A 22,027-nucleotide genomic window follows, 5' to 3' on the forward strand; every position below is an offset into this window, starting at 1 on the left:
AGGTTGATGTTTAATTAAACCATTATGACATACTCACCTTTTCTAGATGACACAAAAACTGGTACAATCTCTTTGTCAAAATGGCCAGCTTTCTGTGCATTCTCTGTCCTGTTCTGGGACAGAACTGCAACCTTGTCCTGATCTTCTCTACTCACTTGCCACTTTTTAGCTACATTTTCAGCTGGAAAAAGAAGAAAAATAGCAAAACCTAACATTTTCATGAACTGGCATTTGATAGCTCAAGTTGTCCACATTTGACCACGTACTGACCACACATGCTAGCGGGGTCAGGGTGGCCTATGCAGTGCTCTGTGTGGGATGGCCCTGCCTGCCACTGGCAGTGGGTTTGCAAATGTTGCAATAACTCTCCTATCCTTTCTACTTAATTGTAAACTTTCAGAAATTTCCTTCACCCAGAGTCACCATTTATATTTTCCCTCCATTTGCTTTAATGCTTTTATTCTGAACCATTTGAGAGCAAGTTGGAGATACGATGCCTTTTTACCCTTAAATTTTAATTTCAGTGTATACTTCCCCCTAACAAGGTGACTTTCTTACGTAAGCCCAGTTATAAAACTCAGGAAATTTGGCCAAGTGTGGCAGCTCACACACCTGTAATCCCAGCACTTTGGGAGGCTGAGGCAGGAGGATCACTTGAGCTGAGGACTTTGAGACCAGCCTGGGCAACAAGGTGAGACCCTGTCTTCACTCAAAATAAATTTAGCCAGGCATGGTGTGTGTGGCACGTAGCTAGTAGTCCTAGCTGCTCGGAAGGCTGAGGCAGGAGGATCACTTGAGCCTGGGAGTTCAAGGCTGCAGTGAGCTGCGATCGTGCCTCTGCACTCCAGCCTGGGTGACCCTGTCTTACAAAACAAAACAAAAATCAGGAAATTTAACATGAATCAAACACTATTATCTAATCCTTGGTCCACATTCAAATTTCATGCCCTTCTAGCTCCTTTATTGTTCAGTCCAGGAGCCAATAAAGAAGCATGCATTGTACAACTATCAATCTCTCTCAGTTGCTTTTATCTGGAACAGTTCTTAAGACTATGTTTCTTTTTTTTTTTTTTCTTTCTTTTTTTTTTTTGAGACGGAGTTTCACTCTTGTTACCCAGGCTGGAGTGCAATGGCGCGATCTCGGCTCACCGCAACCTCCGCCTCCTGGGTTCAGGCAATTCTCCTGCCTCAGCCTCCTGAGTAGCTGGGATTACAGGCATGCGCCACCATGCCCAGCTAATTTTTGTATTTTCAGTAGAGACGGGGTTTCACCATGTTGACCAGGATGGTCTCGATCTCTTGACCTCGTGATCCACCCGCCTCGGCCTCCCAAAGTGCTGGGATTACAGGCGTGAGCCACCGCGCCCGGCAAGACTATGTTTCTTAAACTTGGTATTTCTGAAGAACATGGGCCAGTTCTTTTGTTAGGGGTCATCAACTTTGATTGTCTGACCTCAGGATTAGATTAAGATTCTGCCGAAAGGCAGGTGTACTACTGAACGATGGTATGATTTTTCTCAGTGAATCTTATTAAGACACAAATGACAATCAGTTTATCCCAGGCGATGTATCTTTGATAATTTGGTTAAAATGGTTTGGTATTCACCAGGTTTCTAGCTTTTAAAGGCACCATTTTTTCATTTATAAGTAATCAATAATGTATGGGAGGTTATTTTGAGATTGTCAGAGTATCTTCTTCCCCATCATATTTCACCCACTAGTTTTAGCATTCATTCAGTCATGGCTTTCTAACTCCAACATTCCCTCTACTGGTATTAATTGGCAATTTACTGTAAAGAAAAGCTTTTCTTTTTCTCTCCATTTATTCAGTTATTTCTATCAGGCTGGACTCATATCTTTTCATTTTATTGAATAAGTTATAACCCATTACTATCATTACTTACTTTGATGCTGAAATTGTTCAAAATGTGGGCAGTTATAACCCATTACTATCATTACTGACCTTGTTGCTCAAATTGTTCAAAATTCCACTACAGGAAAGTAGAACCCTGTAGGCTGCCTCCTGTGTACTTGTGACATGTCCTTATTTTTTTAGCACTTTTTTTCCCAGCCTTGGAAAGTGCCATTTCTCTAAAGAACATTAGTTCCTTTTAGTGGAGAAATGTATTTGGAAACAAAGATCTGGGTGTCAGGACTGCTTGTTGTTACTGGTTTGTCATTGTTTCTAGGTCTGTTCAGTAGAAACTTCCACATATATATATAATTTATAATTTTATGAATACACACACTCATGGTAACACTTGAGTTCATACTGCTATCTCCAAAATGCAACCTAGCACAACAAGCTTCATTCTTCTTGCTTTCCATATTTGTAATTTTCTTCTACAAATGTGAGAATTGGCCAGGCATGGTGGGTCACGCCTGCAATCTCAGCATGTTAGAAGGCCTAGGCAGGAGGATCCCTTCAGCTCAGGAGTTTGAGGCCAGCCTGGGCAATATGGTGAAACCCCATTTCTACCAAAAATATAAAAAATTAGCCAGGCATGGTGGTGCACAGCTGTGGTCCCAGCTACTCAGGAAGCTGAGGTGGGGGCTGCAGTGAGCCAAGATTGAGCCACTGCACTCCAATCTGAGTGACAGAAACCCCTGTCTCCAAAAAAAAAAAAAAAAAAAAAGTTACTGCTTTGCTTTCTATTCTATGTCTTGTCTTTACTTACCAAGCTGTTTTTTTTTTTTTTTTTTTTTTTTTCTTTTTGGATGAGGTCTCACTATGTGGCCCAGGCTTGGAGTGCAGAAGCTACTAACAGGCAAAATCATAGTACAGTATACAATCTAAAACTGCTGGCCTCAAGTGATCCTCCCACCACAGCCTCCCTAGTAGCTGGGACTATAGGCACCTGCCACTGCACCCTGTGGAAGCTATTCTCTTATATATACTTCTAGAAGCTTTATAGTTTTTGCTTTTATTTTTAAATCCATGATTTATCTCAAACTAACTTTTATATATGGTGTCAAGTAGGGGTCCAGGTTCATCTTTCCCACGTGAGTAATCTGTTGTTCCAGCACCATTTGTTGAAAAGATTTTAATTTCTCCATTTCATTCTGTAGATGCCTTTGTCGAAAATGAACGTAAGTCTGGGTCTATTTCTGAACTCTGTTCTCTTTCTTTGTCCTTATGCCAAAACCACACTATCTTGTTTACCACAGCTTTACAGTTAATGTTAAAATCAGAGAGTGTTAAGTGCTATTTTCTGACCTCAAAATTGTTTTGACTATTCTGAGTCCTTTGCATTTTATACACTATTTATTTATTTAGAGACAGAGTTTCACTCTTGTTGACCAGGCTGGAGTGCAATGGCGCAATATCTCAGCTCACTGCAACCTCTGCCTCCCAGGTTGAAGCAAGTCTTCTGCCTCAGCCTCTAGAGTAGCTGGGATTACAGGTGCCTGTCACCATGCCTGGCTAATTTTGTATTTTTAGTAGAGACAGGGTTTCACCATGTTGGCCAGGCTGGTTTCAAACTCCCAACCTCAAGTGATCTACCTGTCTTGGCCTCCCAAAGTGCTGGAATTACAGGCATGACCCATGGCACCCGGCCTGATACATTTTAGAATCAGTTTCTTAATTTCTAGGAAAAAGCCTGCTGCAATTATAATGGGATTACAATGGGACAATAATTCTTTGCATATTTTTAAGTGACTGCCTATGGGTTACAATATGGATCCTTAACTTATAACTGTCTACTTAAGAGTTAATTCTGTCCCATTTCACATAAAAATTTAAAGACCATATGAAAGTACAGCTCCATTGCTCCCCATCTCCCTCTTCCTTCTTTCTCTTTTTTTTGTAATAGAGATAAGGACGATATGAAAGTACAGCTCCATTGTTCCCCCATCTCCCTCCCTCCCTCCCTCCCCTCCCTTTCCTTCTTTCTTTCTTTTTTTTTAAATAGAGATAGGGTCTCTCACTCTCTCACTTAGGCTGCAGTTCAGTGGTACAATCATAGCTCAGAGTAGTCTCAAACTCCTCGGCTCAGGCAATCCTCCCACTTCAGCCTCCAAGTAGTTAGGATTACAGACACAAATCACCATACCAGGACTTATTTTATTTTATTTTTAGTAGAGATGAGGTCTCATTATGTTGCCCAGACTGGTCTTCAACTACTGGGCTCAAGCAATCCTCCTGCCTCACTGCTCAAAGTGCTGGGAGTACAGGCATGAGCCAACACACCTGCTTACCCACCCAATTCCTTACCTCTATTATATCTATATATGTTGTAAATTTTATGCTTTTTACTTTAATTAGCTATATCTTTTTTTGTAAATTAAGAAGGAAAATATGATCTTTTATATTTACCTTCATAATCACAATTTTTGGCACTACTCACTCCTTTGTGTAGACCCAAGATTCCATCTTCTGGTATCAATTCTCTCAAACCTTTTTTTTAAAGAACTGGGGTCTCACTTGTCTTTATTTACCCCCAGGTTTGGAAGCTATTCTTTTGTTGTCATTGAGGTTTCACTATGTTACCCAGACTGGAATGCAGTGGATACTCACTATGACAGCCTTGCCCAAGCTAGGCTCAAACTTTTGGACTTAAGCAATCTCCTGCCTCAGCTCTTGAGTAGGTGGGAGTACAGGTGCACACCACCAGGCCTGGCTCCTTAAGCATTTCTTGTAGTGTAGGTGTGCAGGCAATTCATTTTCCTTCATCTAAAAACAGTTCTTCACTTTAATTCTCTTTTATTTTTTTTGAGACAGAGTCTCGCTCTGTTGCTGAAACTGGAGGGCAGTGGTGCGCTCTTTTAGTTTTTACTACAATTTGCTAAGGTACAATTTTTCTCTTGTCCATCTTGATCTTTGAATTTTTTTGCACCAAATTTGGAAATTTCCTTCAGTTTTTTTCTGCCCTATTCTCTCTCTTCATGTATGAGACTCCTATTCCACGTATGTTAGTACTATTTATTTTGTCCCACAGAGCACTGAGGCTCTATTTATTATTTCTTTTATTATTTTTTTGAGACAGAGTTTTGCTCTTGTTGCCCAGGCTGGAGTACAGTGGTGTGATCTTGGCTCACTGCAACCTCTGCCTCCCGGGTTCAAGCAATTCTCCCACCTCAGCCTCTTGAGTAGCTGGGATTACAGGCATGTACCACAACGCCTGGCTAATTTTTTTATCTTTAGTAGAGACGGGGTTTCTCCATGTTGATCAGGCTACTCTCAAACTCCTAATCTCAGGTATTCCACCCGTCTCAGGCTCCCAAAGTGCTGGGATTAAAGGCGTGAGCCACTGTGCTGGCCTATTTTTAAATTTGATTTAATTTTTTGAGACAGAATTTTATTCTTTTCACCCAGGCTGGAGTGCAATGGTGCAATCTCAGCTTGCTGCAACCCCCACCTCTCAGGTTCAAGTTGTTCTTCTGCCTCAGCTTCCCAAGTAGCTGGGATTACAGGCATGTACCACTACACCTGGCTAATTTTTATATCTTTAGTACAGACAGGGTTTCACCATGTTGACTGTGCTGGTCATGGACTCCTGACCTCAGGTGATCCACCAGGCTTGGGCTCCCAAAGTACTGGGATTACAGGTATGAGCCATGGTGCCTGGACTGTTCATTTATTCTCTAACATTTTTCTCTGTGTTCTTCAGGTAGTGTATGTGATCTATCTTCAATTTTCCTGACCCTTTTTCTTCTGTCTCCAAGTTGCTATTAAGGCCATTCAGAATGTTTTTTTAAGAGATGGGGTCTAACTATGTTGCTCAACCTAGTCTCAAACTCCCAGTCTCAAGTGATCCTCCCGCCTCAGTCTCCCAAGGTCCTGGAAATACAGATGTTAGCCAGCATGCCCAGCCCCATCCCCAGTGAATTCTTAATTTCAGATTGTATACTCTGCAGTTCTGGATTTTCTATTTGGTTCTTGTTTATATTTTTCCTTTTATTCCTGAGATTTCCACATCTGTTCCTCCATAAAGGTTGTATTTTCCTTTGTATCTTTAAACATACATAAAATAGAGCCTTTAAAGTCCTTGTCTGCTAATTCTAGTATCTTTTATTGCAGGGTCTATTGACCACCCTGGTTGTAAGCTACATTTTCCTAATTCTTTTAGTATCTAGAAAGTTTTTTTTTTTTTTTGAGACGGAGTTTCACTCTTGTTACCCAGGCTGGAGTGTAATGGCGCAATCTCGGCTCACCACAACCTCCACTCACAACCTCCGCCTCCTGGGTTCAGGCAATTCTCCTGCCTCAGCCTCCTGAGTAGCTGGGATTACAGGCATGCGCCATCATGCCCAGCTAATATTTTGTATTTTTAGTAGAGACGGGGTTTCACCATGTTGACCACGATGGTCTCGATCTCCTGACCTCGTGATCCATCTGCCTTGGCCTCCCAAAGTGCTAGGATTACAGGCTTGAGCCACCGCGCCCGGCTCTAGAAAGTTCTTATTGCATGCTGAACACTATAGCTGGTATATAGTTGGACATGTGGATTTTATTCTCTTTAGAGAATATATTGAGTTTTGTTTTCATAAGCAGTCAATATACTGACAAATCACCTTGATCCTTTTGAGGCTTGTGTTTAAGCTTTTAGTTTGGGTCTAAGTAGCTTTTACTCTATGGCTTTGGCCCTACCCCTAAACTGTGGTCGTTCTGTCAATGGAGTGCCCAAGGGGTTCAGTAAGGTTTCTTCTCTGCTTTTCCAGAACTCTTTTATCTCCCAGTAATCCATAAAATCTCCATTCAGTTCACCTCTCTCTTGCAGCTGTTTTCTACTAGGCCTTGTAAACTATTATCTACAAGCTTAGTATTTGATCAAAGACTTAAGGGGACCCTTTTGCAGTCCCCAAAGAAACTGGTTTATCTCTATTACTGCCTCTGTCCCACAAGCACTATTTGTGGGCCCTGTTTCTTCATTTGGTAAAATGAGGGGACTGATCCAGAAGAACTCTGAAGTACTTCCTACTTCTTTTTTTTTTTGTTTTGAGACGGAGTTTTGCTCTTGTTACCCAGGCTGGAGTGCAATGGCACGATCTCGGCTCACCGCAACCTCCGCCTCCTGGGTTCAGGCAATTCTCCTGCCTCAGCCTCCTGAGTTGCTGGGATTACAGGCACGTGCCACCATGCCCAGCTAATTTTTTGCAGTTTTAGTAGAGACAGGTTTTCACCATGTTGACCAGGATGGTCTTGATCTCTTGACCTTGTGATCCACCTGCCTCGGCCTCCCAAAGTGCTGGGATTACAGGCGTGAGCCACCGTGCCCGGCCGGTACTTCCTACTTCTAACATTCTCTGATAATCAAGGATTCACAAACAGAATACTCACTTCACGTCAGTTAATCAAAGAAGAGATACAAAAATCCTTAAGACAGTCTCTGGACATAAGGAGGAAAGCACCTAAGAAACAGATTATTATATGATCTTTTTAACCTTTTTAAAGTTATTATAGTTTCAGCTATGTCTGCCTTACCTGTAATACCCATATGACAGTTGTGAAATGCATCTGTAAGACCATCAGAGAGTATACTGTCAGCTAGTACCATCTCACCTATCTTTACTCCTGTTCTCAAGTGAACCAAGTGAGGAGCCTAGAAATAAGAAATAAAAATGGATTTAGGCTTAGTTGTCACTAGTCTTCTCCCCAGAATCCAACTCAAAATCATCTAGTATTTCCTAAGTCTTCATCTAGGCTCCTTTGCAGCCCTTCTCCCCCGTTCCAGGTCCTCAGCCAGGCCAGGGCCTGAAGACCCCTGGAATTAGCAGACTTCATCTTTCCTATATTGGGAACCATTACTCTCCTACCTACCCATTTCCAATTCTCCCTCAAACCTACCCATTCTGTGTCCTGTTTCCTTAAGAATCTCATTTATTCTTTCCGTAGAGGCAGTTAATTACCTGTTAAATGAAGCTAAAGTAAAGCTAACAATGTGTTAGCTATTTTAATGGATGACATACTGCCTGGAGTGAGAATAATCAGGCTGCCTAACTAACTGATGAGGAGGGATTTCTGACTAGTGGCCAGTCTTAACTCTCACCAACTCAATAGCAGGCATATTAGAATGGAAAGAGTTATTGATTGGACTTAGAGTCAGAAGAGCTGTATTTGAATGCTGGCTCTGGGCGTCAGTTTCCTTACCTGTGAACTGGGAATGATATGATCTACCCTATATGGGGCTGCTGTGAACATATGTACAAAAGCACCTGGTAAAGTATGGCACAGGCGTCAGTGTGATCCCATCAAAATCACTCTGATTCTTTTTGCTACCTTTAGCCTGCCTCCTCCTGAACCTCAGCAATGGCTGGGCCGAATCAGCTTCTAACTAGGGAATCTGCACCTCAGCCCCTAAGCTCCCACAGTAGGAAACACGGGATATACTTTTTCTTTCAACCGCTATGCCAATTTGAGGTATGGAACTTGGTGAAACAAACTGTGCCTGGCAAACCTACTGGAGAAAAGCACCACTTGGTGGTCCTCTTTTCCATATTCTATACCCTAAAAACGTAAAAAAAGTCTGGTCCCCAGGATTTCCTTGTCACGTGCAGGAAGGTAAGTGGTAACAGCTTTTTTTTTGCCTTTTACGTGCAATGGGAAAGAAATTTAAAACAAAGGACATCGAGCAACAAATATAAATTTAAATCAGAAAATATTATATGCTTCATTAAAAGTTTAGAAATAGCATATTTGGTTCCAATCACACTGATAAACTTTTTCATCAACCTGGATTTCCCACCCAAACTGAAGAATAGTTCACATTCAAGTAGGAATCAAGGTTGTCCTTTTTGTTTATTGGTTCATTGTTTGGCTCCAGCTCTGATATGCAACAATTTGCTCTGCTCTGGCACAGACATGACTTTCTCAGTGTGAGGTCAGTAAAAGCCACCTCATCGGAGAGTTCTTACCTTGCTCATATTTTCCATGCCTCCTGCAATCACAATGCTGGAGTCTCCTATCCTTATTGACTGGGCCGCAAGACACACAGCTTTTAGGCCTGACCCACAGATCATCTGGCAGCTCCACGCTGGAACAGAGTAAGGAATTCCTGCACCCATACTGGCTTGTCTAACAGGATTCTGCCCACAACCTGGAAGGAGGAACATAGAGGACTCTTGGTGATAAAGGAGAAAGACAAAATGTCACAGTGAAAGTGTGTGCAAAATTGCCAGTTGGTTTACCTGCCACTTCTTAAAGACTACAGGTCAGGTAAGTTCTCACTGGAGGCAAAAAGGCTTGTCTACACTCTCCACCTGTCATAGTCTAGCCCTTGAATATATACTGCCTTGCGCTGCTCTGTAGGTATTTCATAGATATGAGCTTTCTCCTCCATAAAGAAGTTATTAATACCTTAAGAAAGAACTGTTATCCTCATGTTTGGATAGGGCTTAAATAAGCATTATCAAACCTATGTCTTATAAACATAGGATATAACCTAGGCATTACCAACATTTCTAACTAGGGCCATTTCCTCCCAAGATCATGGCTTAAGACACTTGAGAAAAGAGAAGTTACTGAAAAAGGAAAACCTTTGATAATAAGCAGTTCTGTTCTTATTATTCATCACAGGATGCTTAAATGGTTATATAAAACAAGATATATACAAAATCAGAATTCACAAATTATTTTCATAATTCAACTATGGGGACTTCCTTTAGTTGAAAAGAAATACATCATTTACTTAAAGCAGCACAGAACAGAATGGAGTTAAAAGTTTCAAATATTCTTTCTTTTTTTTTTCTTTTTTTTTTTTTGAGACGGAGTTTCGCTCTTGTTACCCAGGCTGGAGTGCAATGGCGCGATCTCGGCTCACCGCAACCTCCGCCTCCTGGGTTCAGGCAATTCTCCTGCCCCAGCCTCCTGAGTCGCTGGGATTACAGGCACACGCCACCATGCCCAGCTAATTTTTTGTATTTTTAGTAGAGACGGGGTTTCACCGTGTTGACCAGGATGTTCTCGATCTCTTGACCTCGTGATCCACCTGCCTCGGCCTCCCAAAGTGCTGGGATTACAGGCTTGAGCTACCGCGCCCGGCCTTTTTTTTTTTTTTTTTAATAGAGACGGGGTTTCACCGTGTTGGCCAAGATGGTCTCGATCTCTTGATCTCGTGATCCACCCATCTTGGCCTCCCAAAGTGCTGGGATTACAGGCATGAGCCACAGCGCCTGGCCAAAAGTTTCAAATATTCTTAATCACCATTGTCTGTTAACAGAGTCAAGAGTAAGTGTTTATACAGTGGTTACTCTATTCCAAGTTTCAGATACCTACCACCCTTCCTTGGTAAGTTTGTTGGAAAGAACTAGCAAATGAGTCACTGAAAAAAATTAGAGATTATATTCATTACAATGTTATCAATCTGGGATTAGGCTGGAAACTAAAAACAGATAAGGTTACTTGAGACTGAAAATATATGCAGGAGCATATACATATTAAAAGACAGGCCAGGCTGGGCACAGTGGCTCACGCCTGGAATCCCAGCACTTTGGGAGGCTGAGGCAGGCACATCACAAGGTCAGGGGTTTGAGACCAGCTTGGGCAAAATGGTGGACCCTGTCTCTACTAAAAATACAAAAATTAGCTGGGCGTGGTGGCGTGTGCCTGTAGTCCCAGCTACTTGGGAGGCTGAGACAGAAGAATCACTTGAATCCAGGAGGCAGAGATTGCAGTGAGCTGATATTGCGCCACTGTACTCCAGCCTGGGCAACAAAGTGAGACTCTGTCTCACACACCAAAACAAGGCCAGGCGTGGTGGCTCTGGCTGGGAGAGGTGGCTCACACCTGTAATCCCAGCACTTTGGGAGGCCAAGATGGGTGGATCACTTGAAGTCAGGAGATGGAGACCAGCCTGGCCAACATGGTGAAACCCTGTCTCTACTAAAAATACAAAAATTAGCTGGGCGTGGTGATGCATAACTATAATCCCAGCTGTGGGAGTTCAGTCAGGTGGCAAAAATATTAAGGGAAAAATAACGGGGAAAGTTATAGAATAGTCTCAAACCCTTTTGGAAGGCCTAAGGGTTTTTTCTATAGTTCTTGGCTGAAGGCAGCCCTGTCCCCTTAGTTAAATAAATTATAGTAGAAACAAAGGAATGTGAAGAGTTTACCTAACCAACTTGTTTACTCATGAGGTTCTAAAATTAACCTTTGATTCTTCTGGATGGCTCTAGGGAGTCAGGGGGCCCGACCAGGGATATTACCCACTAATGGTGTTTGTTTTAGACCTCAGAACCTGTCCTTTGATCTTTAACCTCTAGTGGTGTTGACTCAAAAAATTTTGTCATTTAATATGTGCTGAGCTGGGCGCGGTGGCTCACGCCTGTAATCCCAGCACTTTGGGAGGCCGAGGCGGGTGGATCACGAGGTCAAGAGATCAAGACCATCCTGGTCAACATGGTGAAACCCTGTCTCTACTAAAACTACAAAAAGTTAGCTGGGCATGGTGGCACATGCCTGTAATCCCTGCTACTCAGGAGGCTGAGGCAGGAGAATTGCCTGAACCTAGGAGGCGGAGGTTGCGGTGAGCCGAGATCGCGCCATTGCACTCCAGCCTGGGTAACAAGAGTGAAACTCTGTCTCAAAAAAAAAAAAAAAAAAATGTGCTAAATAAAGGCCAGAGAGGCAAGCATGTGGGGGCAGGTGGTCACAACTGTTTATAGCACTGTCCAAGGAGTCTGTAAGTGGCCATGGACACCCAGCCCGCTCACTCACTGTATTCTGTGTGAGTGTACTTTATTCATCTGTCGTTGAGTCAGGGCAGGACAGACCCCCACACGTGGTGACCCAGATACCTGGCTACTCGGGAGGCTGAGGCAGGAGAACGGCTTGAACCCGAGAGATGGAGGTTGCAGTGAGCCAAGATCACACGGCTGCACTTCACCCTGCGTGACAGAGCAAGACTCCATCTCAAATTTAAAAAAAAAAAAAGAAGAAATGAGGTGCAGGGCTGGGCATGATGGCTCACACCTGTAATCCCAGCACTTTGGGAGGCTGAGGTGGGTGGATCACTTGAGGTCAAAAGTTTGAGACCAGCCTGGCCAACATGGTGAAACCCCGTCTCTACTAAAAATACAAAAATTAGCCAGGCTCAGTGGCAGGCACTTGTAATCCCAGTTACTTGGGAGGCTGAGGCAGGACAATCACTTCAACTCGGGAGGCAGAGGTTGCAGTAAGCCAAGATAGTGCCACTGTACTCCAGCCTGGGCAACAGAGTGAAACTCCATCCCAAAAAAAAAAAACAATGAGGTGCTAACATAATTAAGAATGCTAACACTTTGCATACTATGAGCTTCATAAAAATGAGAATTTCTATCTGATAAGAACATTGCTTATCTCCAGCTGCTAAAATAGTGCCTGGGACAGAGTAGGTGCTCAATAAACATTTGTTACATGATTGTAGAGTGTATCTGGCTTAAGGAATAGAATAGATCTAAGCTCAAGTGCTAGCTCCACTTCAAACTGTGACCCTGGTAAGTCATCTAAGCTCTCAAACTCTGATTTACTCATTTGTAAAATAAAGATAATAGGATATAACAGACCTGTGGGGAAGACTAAATGAGGTAATGAAAGGAAAGCACTTTGCACAGTGCTTTAATGGCCTTCAACTTAGCAGATATGTACTGTAGTCCCAGCTACTTGGGAGGCTAGTTCCAGCTAGCTCAGAAGTTCAAGGCTGTGGTGCACCATGATGTGCCTGTGAACAGCCACTGCATTCCAGCCTAGGCAACAGAGAGAGACTCCGCTTCTACGAAAAATGTTTTAAAATTAGCCAGGTGTGGTGGCCTGCTCCTGTAATCCCAGCTACTCCAGAAGCTGAAGTGGGAGGAACGCTTGAGTTCAGGAGTTTGAAGTTATAGTGGGCTATGACTAATTACACCACCGCACACCAGCCTCAACGACAGAGTAAGATCCTGTCTCTTAAAGTAATAATAACAATTAATTAATTAGGAGTGTTCAAACCCAAAGAATCAGAAGATGGGAGCACTTGCAGGACTCAGCTATATTCCCCTAGGGAGTGATACGCCCCATTTGCAAGGGGCAAATGTGCCACCAATTTTCCAAGCTCAGAACTGAGCCCTAAGAGGGCAGGGAACTTACTTGTACTGTTGGAGTCATACTCCCAGCACTAAGCACAGCATGGGGCACATTGGAGGAACTGAATACATTTTTGTTGAATGTGTGACACTTTGGGGTAATGAGGAGCATGCATACTTTCCTATGCATCAGGCTGTCCTGCTTCTTAAGAATAAAACGGCAGTGTAGGTCAGTGCTGTAGGTTTAGTCACAAAAAGCATATTAATGAAGCTGAGTCTTTTTGTTTGTTTAGAGAAAGGATCTCACTGTCACCCAGGCCACAGTGCAATGGCACAATCACTTAAAGTAATGTGCCTCAGGCCGGACGTGGTGGCTCACGCCTGTAATCCAAGCACTCTGGAGGCCAAGGTGGGCGGATCACCTGAGGTCGGGAGTTCAAGACCAGCCTGACCAACATGGTGAAACCCCATCTTTATAAAAAAATAAAATAAAATAAAATTTTAAAAAGTAATGTGCCTCAAACTCCTGGGCTCAAGTGATCCTCCCACCTCAGCCTCTCCAGTAGCTGAGGCCATAATGCCTGGCTAATTATTTTATGTTTTGTAGAGACATGATCTTGCTTTGTTGTCCATGCTGGTCTCAAACTTCTGGCCTCAAGTGATCCTTCTTCCTTGGCCTTCCAAAGAGGGGGATTCTTAGCCAGGAGCCACAATGCCTGGCTAAGAAGCTGAGTCTCAAGCTGGATAGAAGCTATTGACAGGGCTGGAAGAAGGGGCCGCAGGAGGAATTCTAACAGAAGGAACTATGAGCAAAAGTATGGAGGCAAGAACCTAAGAAATTGAGTGAGAGAGTGTGTGAGTGTGTGTTTATGGGCTGTTTCTAATAAGCCTGACCTGTCTTGGAATCACTGAGAGTTACCTGCTGCCAAAACGTGTCCAAAGATGACCTCAGACACATCATCCGGAGCCACAGTGGCCCTTTTCAAGACCTCTTTGATGACAGTGGAGCCCAGGTCCTGGACTGGAACAGAGGCTAAAGCACCATTGAAAGAGCCTGCAACAGAAAGGCGGCATCGCAAGCCTGAGGGCAGTGCAGAAACTACTCACGCGCAGCGGGGCCCCAGGACCCAGGCTGGCAAGGCCACAGCGAGGAGGCAGCGCCCTCTCCTCCCACACATTCCCACACCTGCTGGTCCAAGCAAAGGTCAGGGCAGGGTAAGCGACATTTGGAGTAGTGGCCTATGGATACCGCTGGACCCCATCTATTTCTCCAAATCCGAAGGACGGGATGTGGCCCCATGCTTCCCAAACAAAAGGAACCGGCGGGTCAAGGGGTTGAAAACCATGCCGCAAAAAGGAGATGGAAGTCACGTCCTCTAGCCACAGGCCGACCCCAGCCCAGTGCCAGGCTCAGACCACCGAGCAGTTTTGCCCCTGCGGCCGCAGGCCTGACCGATGGCGCCTTCCGGAGCCGGCCAATCAGGGACCTCGCGAAAGAACGCCTCCCTACGCAGCCAATGGGGGAGCCAGGCGGCGCGATGGCTCTACCCTCAGCAGCCAATCCGAATATGAGGAGGGGAGTGCGCCCATCGGGCGAGGAGAGGGTGGGGCTGTCCCCTCAGGACAGGGAACGCGCTAGGTGCACGTTCCAGGGACCCCGCGGGTCCTCGTAACTTGGCGGGACCGACCTCCTCCACACACGACCCCTCTCCCACACAACACGCGTCCGGCCCTCGGCGCTCCTGCCGAAGCTCCAGGCGTCTCGGACTCTGCGCCGGGCCTGCAGGCCACTCACCTATGATGGTCCGCGCCGCCGAGACGATGACCACTGGATCCGAGCCTGCATTCATCCTGCCCAAGACCGCTGCTCCCGCCGCCGTCTGCCCTTCGCTGCGCCTTCGAATGAGGCAAAGCTCCTCCTCACAGCCCACAGGACGCGCTGCGGGGCGGGACCTGAGATGCCCCGCCCTCCACGCAACGCACTGTGCGCAGGCGCGAAGCCAGAGCTGGGGAGGGCGGGGGCGAATTGGGTCTGGAGTTCTGCGGTCCGTGGCTGCGAGCAGACCCGAGGACGCACACGGCGCTTGAAGACTCCAGTTTCGGGACACTCCCGTGTTGGAGTCCCCCGACCTGACGTTTTTGGCCTTATTTTTTTAATGTTGGGGTTTTTCGAAGCGGTAGAGTGGAGATTGACAAAAGACTATCTCTGGTTGAGCCTAGGACTGGAATCTCACGGGCGAGAATCTCGGCCGCCAGCTCTGGCCGCCGCGGTTACTGAGCACAGCTCTAATGGGTTCCTTTCCTCTCGGCGGCTTCGGGCGGTCCTCTGCGTTTCCCTGGAGCCAGTCATTCTCTCGCGTGCGGGGCTGGCTGGGAGCGTCTCGGTGCGAGTCCCCGTGGAACTGGCGCCCCTGGCTGCCTTCGAAGATCAGCTTTGGTGGCCACTTCTGAGTCTTTGTGAGCTTACTCTGACATCCCCTTAACATGTGCCCCAAGGCTCCTACTGTGCACCAGCTCGCTGGGTAATACCAGTCATTCCTGTGTCATTCCCATGGCATCAGTCACCACCTGTATACTGACAAGTCTGAAACCCTTACATCTAACCTAGTTGTCTCCTAAACTAACTGGCCCTCTCCATTTAAATTCCAATAGGCACATCAGGTCTGGTACCGTAATTACACCTGTAATCCCAGCACTTCGGGAGACCAAGGAGGGCGGATCACTTGAGGTCAGGAGTTTGAGACCAGCCTTGGCCAACATGGTGAAATCCTGCTTCTACCATAAAATACCAAATTAGCTGGGCCCCAGCTACTGGGGAGGCTGAGATGGGAGAATCGCTTGAACCCGGGAGGCAGATATTTCAGTGAGCCAAGATTGCACCACTGCACTGTAGCCTAGGCGACAGAGAAACCCTGCCTCAAATAAATAAATAAATAAATAAAATTTCCTATAAGCACATTAAATTTGACATATTGAAACCAAACTCTTCCAGCCTGTTTCTTCTCTATTTAATCTCAGTGAGCAGTATAACTGTCTTCTGTTAACTAAGCCAGAAATTTACCTCTGAAATTCAAACATCCAGAAAAACCTTCCAATCTCCTGTGTTTGGTGCAAGCATCTTACCCCTTTCAGCTTACCATATAATTCCCAGTTTGTCTCCTTTACTAGACAACTTTGCAAGATGATCCTGTTACACTGCTTTATACACAGCTCCTACACATTATAGGCATTAATTATGAATGAACACCAATATATTCTTTATGGCCAGTGCCTGGCACATTTGAATGAGTATGAATATAGTCTTCCGGAGACAAGGAATGTATTGTTTCCTGCCTGAAGGCTCTATCCAGGATAAGTTTAGGAGCAAATCTTGAGGTGATTGCATGCTTCTGTTGAGTGGCCACACAGCATCTGTACCCTGAGGAGTCCTCATTATAGCTACTCATATCATTACCTACTCAAAGGTATGTATGGGCTAGATGAAGACTAAGAATAATGAATGGAAGAAGAGGAAGATAATTTTTAAAATTACGTCTAGATCTCAAATCATAAACTACCTAGACTGGTGAGCTGGGTGAGTGGGCAGGAAAGCTACCAAAATCTCCAAGTCAAGTGCTTACTCATGAGGGGTCACCATTACAGCAGTGCTTCAGAGCCAGTTTATCTTAAAGGGGCCTTCTCAGCATTTTCCCCCCTGTAAGATGCAATCATTCTTGGTTAAGTTTCATAAAGAGTTGCAGAAGTCCAGGCTAGGTCTTAGCAAGAAGGCCAGATTCACCAACCTACCATGTAGCAAATTCCTCCTTGGTTTCCATGAGGGGAGCAGTAAATCACCAAAGTGGATTTGCCATAGGATAGGGGTCAGCAGCATGCTCCTCACCACTTAGGGGTAGCTCAACAGTGTCTCACCACAGCCACCCATGATGGGTCCAGATCAGACTTAATGCCATTACCTGGGGCTTTGAAAGTGTTCACTATAACCACAGGGATAGGTGAGCTCCCAAGACAGTGTCATGGAGCAGCAGGCAATGACTGAGTACAGGGTGTAACTACTCATCAAAGAGGGAATATCTGAGAAAGAAAGTTGTCAGAAGGAATGGCTTTGCATTGTTTTGCAAGTGTCTCAAAAACTGGAGTAGTGTATCAAATACAGCTGAGCAGCCAAGGAAACTTAAGTCTATTGCACTCTATGTATGAGGACTCCTACCAGGAACCAAATCGGAGAACCAATCAGGGGACACTGTGATCTTAGACTTCCCAGGCTTCCAAAACCCCAGGCTCCCAAAACAGTGAGGAATGAGTGTGTAAAGCCACCCAGTCTGTGGTATTTTTTTTTTTTAATAGCAGCCTGAGCTAAGACTACTGTTAAAAGCACTCTACATGTATTGACTTAAGTGAGTGCTCTTACAGGGGAGAGAGAAAAAAAAAATCAAGCCTCTTAGAGAGGACACATTTGCCCAAGTCAGTTAAGTGTAATGCCAGGATTCAAACCAATTAGATGCAGAAGCCACTCTCTCTTCTTGGATATGGTCTATCACCTCTCTTATCATAGTCAAACCAGAAAATAAAGCATCTAATTCCAGAAATGAGAAATACTGACTCTGTACAGCATAAGTGCTCTGAGTTATTAATCAAGGCAGACCCAACAGAAACATGAAAATGTCACATTAACAGGTTAATATTACATTCAATCATAAATTATATAACTGGTTGAAAAATTAATTTCCTACCACACATTCATGATTACATTACACCCACAGGACAGAGAAATTCCATTTTTGTTTAAATTGTCAAGTTGAAGGATGTATACAAAAGCCAAACACAGTATTTGACATACCAAGGGATTATGATTTTAGTTCACACCAAAATGTTTAATCATATGCAAATTAAAATTGTGTAGAATTTGTTTACTCTCTTGAGCAGACTGCAGAAAAGGTTAATCAAGACACAGTGCAGTATTTCATTTACTACTGAAAACCGGATATACCTGTGTCAGCTAAACAAGCAAAAGCAGCAGTTACTTTCAGGTAAGTTGTACCTCCGTTTCAAGTATTGTAATTCTACTTCCAAGGTTCCTTGATTATATTACAAGTTATATCTAAAACAACTACTTTGCTTTTAGCAGAAATGGAATTTCATTTTGATCATATATGAAAGCTATTCAAGGCCATTCAATATCATACTTTTATGCTTAATATTTAATTACCTCTGAGAAAATGGAGCAAACTTTGACATTCTTCCACCTTAAACACGTCTCCTACCTACATTCTAACATCCCTTACTCATGTAATATTATCAAATATGTTGTTAGTAAAAGTCAGTAGTACTGGCCAGTGTTTTAAAACAAACATCACTCACTACACAGATACTCTACCTGAAATCAGGTTACAAAAAACAAACGCTGCTTTGCAATTAAACCTCAGAAAGGGCTGAGAGCTGTGGCTCATTCCTGCAATCCCAACACATTGAGAAGTCAAGGCAGAAGCGTCCCTTGGGGCCAGGAGTTTGAGGCCAGCCTGGAGAACACAGCAAGGCCTTGTCTCCACTAAAAATAAAATAAATGTAGCCTAGTGTGGTAGTCAATGCCTGTAGTCCCAGGTACTCAGAAGGCTGAGGTGGGAAGATCACTTAAAGCCTAGGACTTTGAGGCTGCACTTAAGCCTGGGTGACAAAGCAAGACCCCCCCCCCCACACACACACATACACAAACCCCTAAGAAATATTTAGGTGACTATTTTCTTTATACTTTTCTGTATTTTCAAATATTTTGTAACAAGTCAAGAAAAAATTTTAAGTGTACCCCTAAACTCCAGATCCATTTGGCATAAATTAAAAATTATGTACAAAATCAAAATCGATGCTTGGCCTTAAGTTTCACTGTTGTGGTACTTGGACGAAAATGAGTAGAAATTCAGTTACTCAATGAAAATAAATGACAAATGCTAAACATACACACAAAACAAAACAAAAAAGCTAATTAAGGAGTTACAATAAAAATCTTTATTTAGGTTTGGTCAGTACAGGTAAGATATATTGGAGTCACAGAGCAATATGCATTAACAGGATAGAACAGTTCATAAAAACTGAGTAACTATGCACACAAATTTCTTAAACATTCAGTCACCTAAAGAGAAAATGCACAGATGTATGGTGGAAAAAACTGTATCTAACACTGAAACTACTACAGGACTCCAGCAATGAGTCCAACTTTTAGTGATAAAAAACTACTGTACTGGGCAAACTTGGCAGTCATAAACCCACATCTATTCTAACAAGTCTGAATGGTGCATAAGTACAGTAACAGCATGAGTAAGAATGCCCTTACACAGCACAGGTTCTAAACAGACATAGATTTATACAGACATCATTGTGTTATAGTTTAAGGAAAAATTTCCATTTACAATTTCACATTAACTCATATAAAAATAACTTGACCCTACACAAAATGTCCTTTTAGCAACATTCAAAGTAATTAACTGTTACAATTTCCAAAGTGGCAGAGGTATTGAAGCAAAACAAACAAACAAAAACAAACCCGAAGAGAAACCAAACAAAAAGAACCAAAACATACACCCACGAAAAGGCAAATTGTGACAAATGTATGCATTAATTTTGGACAGTATCCTCTCTCAAATTAAATGACACTGTATAAAAATTTGCTGAAAAAATATTACAAAACTGAACCCTGTACATTTACACTTGAGTCCAAGCCATTCTGAACGTGGCGGGAACCCACAGTTCGGTTACCTTTCCCACTCACTGCTTTCTCCTCTTGAGGGTCATGATTGGAGTCTGTGTCATTTGATTGGTGTGTGAGAGAGTTTTCACTGCCCGTGGGAGAGTCTACACTTTCATACCCCGCACTGAGTTGATTTATGTAACCACTACCTCCTCTGCCAGTTCTTTCCTCTGAGCTGTTGGAGGCCTTATTACCATTCCCTGGAGAAGAAGGAAAGTCATCTTCAGTTGTGTTCCCCTCCCTGTGAAATCCAGACCCAGACGTCCTCTGGCGGGAGGAGCTACCATTACTTGGTCCGTTTGTCAGACGACTGCAGTCTTTACTTGTGGCCTCTGACTGTTCTACAGGTTCAGAAGCTGTAGTCCTGCTGGTACTTGGGGCAGAGGCCTGAGACTGCTGCTGATACTGAGCCAACTGCTGGCGTGTCTCCTTCAGCTGCTGCTGTAGAACTAGAATGGTACTCTGCATACCCTCTACTTCTTCGTCAAGCTGGATGATGAAGTCATTCAGTTCTGTGCAAAGGAGAGTCAAATCAACTTTAATATCTCTTATAACATTGAAAAATGTTTCTTCAGTGCCTGCCACAAAGCAAGGCAGTCAATAAATGCTTGCTAAGTAAACGAATACAATAGTAAAATCATACTACATTTATAAATTTTGCTTGGGATCTTAAAGTATGTTTACTTTGGGGGAAGTCAGATACTTAATATACAGTTGGCCCTCCACATTCACGGGTCCTGCATCTGTGAATTCAACCAACTGTAGAAGGAAAACATTTGAGGAAAAAACTGAGTCTGTACTGAATATGTACAGATTTTTTTTTCTTGTCATTATCCCCCAAACGATACAGTAGAATAACTACTTACATAGCAGTTACACTGTATTAGGTACTGTTAAGTAATCTAGAGATGGCTTAAATGTACCCAGGCTTCTTTTCTTTTCGTGTTTTTATTTATTTTTTTTTTTGAAATGGAGTCTCACTCTGTCACCTAGGCTGGAGAGCAGTAGCACAATCTTGGCTCACTGCAACTTTCGCCTCCTGGGTACTAGTAATTCTCCTGCCTCAGCCTCCCAAGTAGCTGGGACTACAGATATGTGCCACCACACCTGGCTAATTTTTTTTTGTTATTTTTAGTAGTGATGGGGTTTCACCATGTTGGCCATGGTTTGAGAAGGCATGTCTCAAACTTCTGACCTCATGATCCACCCGTCTTGGCTGGGATTACAGGCATGAGCCACCATGTCTGGCCCAATGTACATAGGTTTATATGTAAATATGACATTGTTTTATATGAGGGGCTTATCTGTTGGAGGTCCTGACACCAATCCACCATGGATACCAAGGGACGACTTTATTAAGCAACCAAGTTAAATCGTTTTGATCCATCTTGCCATATACCCGATTACAGCCCCTAAAGTTTGATTTACGTTTACCTATGGGGCCAACTATGGCCAGTCCCCTTATTGCTGACCCTCCTAGCCAGTGTCTCAGTTCCACAGCAGGTCTGGCCCTTAAGGACAGTATGGTCCTCTATTAATACTCCAAAGAGGCCCATGTTCTCAACTAAGGACTGTTACACATATAAGGACATGCCACAGGAAATAATTCCTGATGATTTTGAAAAGGTAAGTAGTTTAGAAGAAATTACTTGGCTACAATCATCCTTGCAATTAACCATCAGAGACACTAATTTTCAGTTTAAAATTTCAAAGAATTTAGATATTTTCCTTATTAATAATGCACCTTACGAAGAGGAGAGAAACAGGACAGATGCGCTACACTTGCACTAAAAAGGATGGAGGCTGACAAGTTTTGTTTATCTCAGCAAATTTAAAGAGTAAATCGCTTATTTGCTAATAAAACCATCACAGGTACAATCAACTATATTACTTTCAGATCACTGAAAACTGCCAAATAGAAATTCTAAGATTTACACTTAACTAGAAATGGTTAAAGATATTTTCCCTTTCAAACACTGAATACAAATTTGTCCATCTTGTTAAGTAATATAACAACCTTTTTTCGGGCCGGGCACGGTGGCTCAAGCCTGTAATCCCAGCACTTTGGGAGGCCGAGGCGGGTGGATCACGAGGTCAACAGATCGAGACCATCCTGGTCAACACGGTGAAACCCCGTCTCTACTAAAACTACAAAAAATTAGCTGGGCATGGTGGCGCATGCCTGTAATCCCAGCTACTCAGGAGGCTGAGGCAGGAGAATTGCCTGAACCCAGGAGGCGGAGGTTGCGGTGAGCCGAGATCGCGCCATTGCACTCCAGCCTGGGTAACAAGAGCGAAACTCCACCCCCC

At 43.7% G+C, this 22,027-nt stretch overlaps 2 protein-coding genes across 6 annotated transcripts in view; both read right to left on the bottom strand.

Annotated features, from left to right (window-relative positions):
• Positions 1 to 14,941, bottom strand: part of ACAT2 (acetyl-CoA acetyltransferase 2) — a 19,196-nt gene extending 4,255 nt beyond the window's left edge. Inside the window, exons 1-5 of one of the 2 annotated variants that reach the window (XM_032253149.1) lie at positions 14,774 to 14,941; positions 13,898 to 14,032; positions 8,857 to 9,038; positions 7,427 to 7,544; positions 38 to 181 (exon numbers count right to left, since the gene is read on the bottom strand). In XM_032253149.1, the coding sequence (XP_032109040.1) occupies positions 38 to 181; positions 7,427 to 7,544; positions 8,857 to 9,038; positions 13,898 to 14,032; positions 14,774 to 14,828 (634 nt within the window). In that variant the 5' untranslated portion in view covers positions 14,829 to 14,941. Of the gene's footprint in view, positions 1 to 37; positions 182 to 7,426; positions 7,545 to 8,856; positions 9,039 to 13,897; positions 14,033 to 14,164; positions 14,428 to 14,773 lie in introns of those variants that run through there. The other variant, XM_032253150.1, reaches the window with a different exon arrangement.
• Positions 14,942 to 18,955: 4,014 nt separating this feature from the next.
• The window catches only part of WTAP (WT1 associated protein), a 31,130-nt gene continuing 28,058 nt past the window's right edge, over positions 18,956 to 22,027 (bottom strand). For all 4 annotated transcript variants that reach the window (XM_032253157.1, XM_032253153.1, XM_032253156.1 and 1 more), the window contains exon 8: positions 18,956 to 20,229. In XM_032253157.1, the coding sequence (XP_032109048.1) occupies positions 19,649 to 20,229 (581 nt within the window). In that variant the 3' untranslated portion in view covers positions 18,956 to 19,648. The remainder of the gene's footprint in view (positions 20,230 to 22,027) is intronic.

The sequence above is a fragment of the Sapajus apella genome, unplaced genomic scaffold (genome assembly GCF_009761245.1).
Source record: "Sapajus apella isolate SASKATOON/1434 unplaced genomic scaffold, GSC_monkey_1.0 scaffold82, whole genome shotgun sequence".
Classification (NCBI taxonomy): domain Eukaryota; kingdom Metazoa; phylum Chordata; class Mammalia; order Primates; family Cebidae; genus Sapajus; species Sapajus apella.